The 8601-nt window shown below is 38.3% G+C and overlaps 1 protein-coding gene across 1 annotated transcript in view; it reads right to left on the reverse strand.

The window, feature by feature from the left end:
- The window catches only part of Gfpt1 (glutamine--fructose-6-phosphate transaminase 1), a 103630-nt gene that overhangs the window by 41620 nt on the left and 53409 nt on the right, over positions 1-8601 (reverse strand). Inside the window, exons 11-13 of the mRNA XM_023718401.1 lie at positions 8181-8286; positions 5687-5850; positions 4177-4272 (exon numbers count right to left, since the gene is read on the reverse strand). Coding sequence (XP_023574169.1) covers positions 4177-4272; positions 5687-5850; positions 8181-8286 — 366 coding nt within the window. The remainder of the gene's footprint in view (positions 1-4176; positions 4273-5686; positions 5851-8180; positions 8287-8601) is intronic.

Below are 8601 nucleotides of genomic sequence, written 5' to 3' on the forward strand. Positions count from 1 at the left end.
AAAAAAATAACTGAAATATATGTATGTACCAATTCACCACAACAAATGTAATCATCACTATGTACTATGAACACATACTAATAGAAATTTTAAAATTCTTTAAAACTCAGAATTTTATCCAGAGGCTGAAGCAGGTAGATCACTTGAGCCCCATAGTTCAAAGCCATATTGAGCTACATAGCAAAATGTCATATTAAAAATAAAAACTCAGATTTGCACATTAAAGAATATGAATTTTATAATATCTAATTCATAAACCAGCCTGGAAAAAAACTATTCTGCGGTTATGCTTCCTCCGCTTTCACACTGGGTGTCCAGAACAGTGTTCTGTATGATATATAAAGCCACTCCCTTCTCAGTCTGTGCCATCTCAGTAAATGCTGGTACCATTCACCTAACTGCTCCAGTTAAAAGTCAGCAGCATCTTCTATTGCTCTTAGCCCTCCTCCACATCTACCCTAAAACCCACCTGTACTACACCAGTATCTCTCCCACAAAGTCAGCAACATCATCCTGACTCCTCTCTTGTACCTGTGACCTCCTAGAGCAGCGGTGGTGACCGTATGGCATGCATGCCACAGCTGCAGAGCCTTCTATGTCAGCACACACCATGCTGCTCTGGCACTGCCCCAGCAGTTGAGCATCGGGTAACAGTTATTTTCTTATAAACTAAAACCTTAGGGTTCAGGTTTAATTGCAGCATTGGTACTCTGCAATAAGTAAATGGGTTTTGGGTTGCAGTTTGGATACTTAGTCTCTAAAAGGTTCACAACCACTGTCCTAGAATCTCCCCTCCACAAACAGGCACAGTGGTCTTTAGAGTGATCCTTGAAAAACAGAAATACGGCTTTGCAATACTCCAATGGAGTCATCTTTTTTTTCTTTTTTTTTTTCTTTTTTTTAATTTTTCCTTATTTACTGTCTCTAGCTATTTACAGGTTTCTCTACCTGTGTTTTCTGTAGAATCTTCTATACTGACTAATTTTCTACCTGGACAGAATTCTCATACAACATTCATTCTCTCACTCAATTAGCACTACTGACACACCCAGTAGGTGAATGTCACAGTCAGGACCCTGAGTAGCAAGGGCTCTAGACAGTTGAAAGCCCTGGCTGTGGAGAAAGCAATATACATCATTGTGGGTATGGTCTTCCTGTGCTCTCCCATCTTCCATTAGTCTGTTCTCTTCATCTCCCCATTTTTTTTTCCTATTTTAGTTATACTACAACGTAAAGGTATATGTTTTACTTTTTATCTGTTTGAATGATTTTATATTTTCATTTTAAAGTTTTAATAGTGGGAGGTATTCTATTTTTAAGTCACAAAAATAGAAAACAAAAGAAAAAGGTCCATCACTGGCTTTACAAATAACTTAGAATCCAGTCCAAACTCCTTTTTATGTCTTTCAAGTCTTCCCTGACCTGATGCCTGCTTCACTCTGACCTAATCATGTAGTGCTTCCCCTTACTCTGGCTGCACCATTCAGACTAACACTCATGCTATTCTTGCACTGGCCGCCTACTGGCAAAACTACCCACAGACCTTGGCATGCACCACAAGGAAAGAAAACAGTAATTCCAAGCGCAAGGGCCTGAGTTCAATCCCCGGTTCTGCCAAAAAGAAAGAAAACAGCAATTCAAGGATGGATCAGGGTTATATTCAATATAGAAGACTTAGGCAGACACAGGAGCCCAGTTTGATCCCCTGCGTGCCATGCTGGCCTCACCCCTGGGGCACACTGAGAAGGCAATTGAGACTGGGCATGGTGGTGCACACCTGTAATCCCAGCACTCGGGAGGCTGAAAACAGGGATCACTACGAGTCCAATCTGTGTAGTGAGACCCTGTAGGCCATGTATTAAATACCAAAAAGAAAAAAAAGAAAAGTCACTGTGTTTCCCCAAAAATCAGACCTAGCAAATTCCCTAATAGGTGATGGAGTTTACAGTAGGTGGATCTAGGGCTGGCCAGATAGCAAAGCAATCTAAAGCACCTGCTTAGGCAGAGCGCAGCAGCTGGGGTTCAATCCCCAGCATGCTGTGCTGGCCCTACCCCCAGGGTATGCTAAAACAACAATTGAGATGGTACATGGTGACTCGCGCCTATAATCCCAACACTTGGGAGGATGAAATCAGGAAAATTACAAGTCTGATCTCACAGGGTGCTATACTCTGTAGACCCTTTCCTAAAATCATAAAAAAATAGAGTAAGTAGATCTACAAGAAGACACCCATAGTCTGAACTGATAATGCTTTTGAGAGAAGCCTTACTCTGATAATTCATAGACAGGGGCAAGAATAGAGAGCATTTGGGAACACCACTCACATGAGGATACATGGCCAGTTCCATGAGTGACTAGCAATATTAAACTGGCAAGACAGTCAAGCTTGAGTTGTGACTTTTTCATCTTATAAACAAAAAAGTAACAGCTATTCTGTTTATGTTATAGAATTTTTATGTACATAATTAAAGACAAAAACGCTTCTAAAAATCATTAACTTCTCAGGGCTGAAGGTACAGCTCATGTGCAAGGTTCTAAGTCTGATGCCTAATACATGGGCAGAACAGAAGAAAAAAATGACCCTATAAACTTCTCAGTGCCTGTTTCACTCTCTTCCCCTATGAAATAATTACTTTTTTTGAATGCAATTTCACAAATACTCTAAATGGTATTTCTGCTACTCTTCCAGTTCTTCCAGCCTAATTATCTTCAATAACCCCCTGTCCTACATAAGAAATGTAAATCCTGGTTTGTGTTGCTCCTGTTTCTCTCCTGGTCTCCCTCTCTTCCACTCCTTTCATCATACCCTAGATAGGACAACACCTGATCTAACAGCTGCAATTCAGCCTCTTCACTCCTTCAAAGCACACAGGAAATTGGTGTCCAGTTCATCTCAGTAAAGCACAACTAGGTTTGCCTCTGGCTCATAAGACAACACTATAATTTTTATAACCTGCTACCCAGCCCCCACAACAGAATGCATTCAAGGCCCCCCCCCCATAGTTCTTCTCCCTCCTTCCCTAGACATTTTCTCTTACTGCTCTTCAAGTACTAAATGATAGACAAACAATTTTCCACTATCCTAATAATTTTCCACTATCTCACCTTAGCTAATGTTCTTCTCCACAAATGAATGTTCCTATTTAAACCTATTAAACCTTCACCTATTATTAAATCTTCCAAATTCATTTATTTAAACCTTCCAAATCCTTTAAAACCCATACTTTTCTGCTTCATGAAGTACTCCCTGATATGAGAGCGCCTTTCACAAACAGACTCATTTTCTATTTTCCCCAAATGCAACATAAAACTTTTTAGCATTTCAACATGAAAATGCATTTCTAATACCATATTATGTTTTACCTTTTATAAACAATTAATTATATATTCATCACCCCCTTCCAATTTATTAGAATGCCAAGCATAAAACTATACTACGTATAATTTTTCTATGGTCCACTCTTGTCTATGAGATGACTTTGAAACCAACAGTTTATAACTGTAAGATGTTTATAAACTACTAGGACACATGGTTTGGAGAGAATTTCCACAAACAAGACTAATATTGCATTCTGACCTCCACTTTAACATGTAGGAAGATAAAGGTTATCCCACAAAGCACACCTAAAAGGCTTCTGGGAAAGTATACACATTCACTTATTTATAACCTGAGAGAGAAAAATCCGAGCCTGACACATTAAGTTTTCCAGCAGACTGACCAAGTCTTATTCTTCTTATAATACACAGTGCCCAGGACAGTGCCCAGAACTACCACCTTGCAGTCACAGCAGGTCCCAATCACATAGTTTGCCATTAATCATTCCTAGGTACACAATTCAGTAACACTGAGCACATGCCCACCTTTGTGCAAATACCACCACTGTCCATCTCCACAACTTTATAATATCCCAAACTGAAATTATACCCACTAAACAATAACTCCCATTTCCCCCTATCCCTGGACCTGGTAAACATTAACCTACTTTCTGTCTCCATGAATCTAGTCATGCTAGACACCTCATATAAGTGGAATCATACACTGAAAAACTAGCCTCCAGTGAAAGCTAGCACTCATAGTTACTCTACAAGGCTACAGGGGATATTGAACTTTAAGGTTGCTAATGACAACCACACTAAAGAGACTTTAAAATAATATAATAATTCATATGTCTCACCAGTATAGTCATCAAAATTCACTCTTCCTCTCATTGTGTTCACAACAGACTCTGGCTGCTCAAAAATTTCCTTCTGCATAAACGAACTGAAGTTGCCTACAGTAACAGAAATAGAAATCATTAAAAACAATTAATAAACCCAAGAATAAGAAACTTATACATAACACAATAATATTCATATATTGTATAACTTTCTAAAAGACTGGACGAACATATTTTACTCTATGTGAAGCAAAATAAACACGTATGGAAAAAAAGGCATTATTATCATTTAGCTCACATCTAAATTGTATAGTTATAACACTCAGGAGAATGACAAGCTTAATTTTAAAGAGTCAGTCCTAGGCTTAAATCATGGTTTATCCTTTACTATCTCAACTAGGAGAATTTCTTGGTCTGCAAAATAACAGTAAAAATTATTCCATAGTGTGGACTGTAATATGGTAAAGAAATATGACATATACTCATTATGCAACAAACGTTAGTTTTTATTCCCACAACAGCCTAATCAGAAAAGAAAATAATCAAAATCAAAATAATCAGAATGGTTAATGGCACCAAACATTATGGCATCAAGTGTACCAGGCATTGTTTAATTGACTTTATATAACTAACCCTTTTAATTATCAATGACTAAAGTAGGTTTTATTATTCACAACTAAAAATGAGAGAACTTAAGTACAGGGAATACAAGAAGAGTAACTAACAGAACATAAACTATACTCCAAGAGAATCTTAAAATATCAGGTATAAATAATCTTTTATTATGTTAAAAATAGCAAATCACGGGCCAGGGATATAGCTCAGCAGCTTAAGTGCCTGCCTGGCAAGCACAAAGTCCTGAGTTCTGTCCCTGGTACCACACACACTAAAAAAAAAAGAGAGAGAGCTACTCTAAACAACTATTGTAAACCAGGCATGTGGCGAAGTCCTGTAATTCCAGAACTCAGGAGGCTGAGGCAGGACAATGGCCCCAAGTTTGAGGTGATCCTGGATTATACAGTGAGTTCAAGGCCAGCCTGAACTACATAACAAGACCCTGTCTCAAAAACACAAAAACAAGGGCCAGCCTGATAGCTCAGGGGAGTAAAGTGCCTGCTTAGGCAGAGCACAGCGGCCAGGGTTTGACCTCTGGTGTGCTGTGTTGGTCCCACCCACAGAGTGCGCTGAGACAGCAATTGAGACTGGGTGTTGTGGCACACGCCTGTAATTCCAGCACTTGGGAGGCTGAAAACAGAAGAATCACTACGAGTCCAATCTATGAACTGAAACCCTGTAGAGCCTGTCCTAAATAAAGAAAAATAAAATAAAATAAAACAACAGAAAAACAAAACAAAAAACTATTATAAGACTAGCAGGTAATTTTTTTGAAAAATCCCTTTTCCTGTAGTTCCCTCTTCACTAATCATGTGGAAGATTCCACCCAACAGTATTATGAGATTCACTAGTAAACAGAAAGTAGAATGCCTCCTTTAAGGACACCATACTGTAACATGAAAAAAACCTTCACCCTTCATAATCTGTTCGAGTTCCATCTGGAGGGTTTGTACAGCTCTTCCAGGGTGATCTCGCGCAGTTCGTTTAATTCGATGGATAGAAAGACGGCCATCTACCACTGCTGCAACATCATCATCTTCTAGAAAGATGACACGGTTGGTGTGCTCTATGACAGCACTACAAAACATTTAAGGAGATATTACAGTCAAACAAGGTTCAGTATTACCAAGGAAACTATCCATAGGACACAAGGACTAAATTTAAATACAAATACTATAATCTTGCAGTACTTCTATAAACTTTCTGACAACACCATCACCTACAAGGCAGTGGAGGTGGGTGGGTACTATGGACCAAAAAAATAGGATCCCTGCCAAACAACTTAAGCAGATTGGATTAGATCAAAAGGCCTGGCTATTTCCTCCTTTTCTCTATCCATCACTAAATATTGCAATTTTAATCTCTAAACATTCTGCAAAGCATCCTGCTATTGTCCATCATCACAAACTAGTACAAACTGCTATCAGTGCTATGGCTAGTTACTGCAGTATTTTCTTAAACCCTCCAAGTTCTCTTTTATTTCCACCCATCCATTTTGTTCTCTGCCAAAACTGGTATCAGAAAGTAACTCTAATCAAGTTTTCTCCCTTACCCAAGAAACCATTAATGGCTTCTATTTGCTTAAGGAAAACATCAAAATGTATTATCATGACCCCCATACTTGCTTCTCCAGCCTCATATCCCACCAGACTTCTTCCCTCTACTTCCAGCCACATGTACATCTCTCGTGCACTCTCACGGGATGAGCCATCTGCAAAAAATCAGTGTTCTTCCCTCTACTTCTCCACCTAATTAACTCCTAATTTCCCCTTAATTCTCACTTCAAGCTCATGCCCTGAAAGAAACCTACCCAGAAAGAGACAAATTAGCCTGTTCTAAGCATTTTGTGTACTCATTACAGTGGAAATTTTATATTTACATAATTATTGTTTAATAATTGTCTCATGAAAGTATTCTACAGGGGAAAGCAAAATTTTTATTTCTTATTCACTATGAGCTTCTGAGACCAGAATATGGGCTTTGCTTAGGGTGTTCAACATTAATGCAAGAATAAGACTGATCATGTCTCTAATCTCCAGTTTAAAATATAACTTAACTCTGTAACAAAGCTACTTAGTGACAGAAATTACATAACTGCAAAATTAGAAAACACTGAAGCTTATTTCCCCACTGACATAATATATTCCCTTAAGTCCTACATGATACCATTTTCTAACTCTTACTATTTCTTTTTATTTCCGGCACAGTGCATGATTCAAATATCTACTGGCAATTTGTGAGTGACTTTTATCCTCACAGCTATAGTTCATATAATCTCTTGGTCTAGTACCACTACGCTATTGAAGTGATCATATTGCAAGTTCATTCTAAATGTACAAGATAAGTGTCCATGTTAGAATAAAAGTAAAGGCTGGGGAGATAGCTCAGTAGAATAAGCATTTGCCTGGCAAGCACAAGGGCCTGAGTTCAATCCCTGGTTCTGCCAAAAAAATAAAATAAAATAAAAATAAATAAAGGAGATTAGAGGCCAATGTTGGGGCCGGGGAGATGGCTCAGTAGAACAACTGCTTCCCTGGCAAGTGCAAGGGACTGAGTTCAATCCCCAGTTCCGAAAAAAAAAGAATAAAAGTAAAATAACTCAGCTATTTATACTATAATTGGTGCAATACCAACTAAGCTATTCTATAATCTAATCTAGCTTAGAGTTAAGAGTACTGTCTTTGTATGCACAATGCCCTGGGTTAAACTGTGTACTGCAAATAACAGAATAATTAACTAAAATTTCTCCTCTCTACAAAGCTGGGTAAGCCAAAACAAGGAGGGAGAGGAAAAGAGAGAAAGAGAGGGAAGGAGGGAAGGAAGGAGGAAGGAAGGGACAGACAGACAGAGAGACAGAGACAAAGACAGAGAGAGAGCAGGGAGGGAGGGGGCAGGTAGGCTGGGGAGATGGCTCAGTAGAATAAGTGCTTCCCTGGCAAGTGCAAGGGTCCAAGTTCAATCCCCGGTTCCGCCAAAGAGAGAAAGAGAGAAAGAGAGAAAGAGAGAAAGAGAGAGAGAGAGAGAGAGAGAGAGAGAGAGAGAGAGAGAGAGAGAGAATGCAAATAAGTACAAGTGCTCCAAAGTAACTGCACTGCAACAAATATCAAGGACTATTTGTATTCTTGCTAAACCAAACTTCATGTTTCAAAATGGGGAGTGGGGGTAGGGAGTGCACTTATAGCCCCATCTCCACAAGGCTACCTATATTTCTTAATGAAGAAAATTTAAGAGCTGAAAATACAGGACAGTGGCTTGCACAAGGCCTTAGGTTTACGTGCTAGTAACACAGAAGAAAGAAGAGAAAGCTCTCTAATAAAGTATAACTAGATTTACACAAAACAACTTCATTTACTGTTGCATGAGAAATTTTACTTAAAATTCTCTTTGAATCAATTAAGGATGCTCACCTTGCATCAGAAGCAAAGTAATATTCTACTGCTTTTTCTTCAACAGGGAAAAGGCAAGTCGTACTGTCCACACGGGAAAGATTACAGCTTCCTTTCTTGTCTTTGCCTAGCACATATAGTTAATATGAACTGGTAAATACGTAGAAAATCATAGTTAATTACAAACAAACATAAATTTTTACAAAATCAACCAAAAAACCATAGCAACACAAAGTAATTTCAGCAATTTTAAAATGCCAAGTAATCACCTTTTTCCATGCAATAAGCCAATAAGAACATAAAAAGTGTACAGTAAAAAAGCAACCATAAAATAATGCATGGCAGATAATAGTACTACACTGTACATTTTTAATGTAATATTTCTTTTCCAGATAAAATCTAATAATTCATTAATAAACTTTTTTCATTAAAAGTACATACA

Source organism: Octodon degus, unplaced genomic scaffold (assembly GCF_000260255.1).
Source record: "Octodon degus isolate 3935 unplaced genomic scaffold, OctDeg1.0 scaffold00058, whole genome shotgun sequence".
Lineage (NCBI taxonomy): Eukaryota > Metazoa > Chordata > Mammalia > Rodentia > Octodontidae > Octodon > Octodon degus.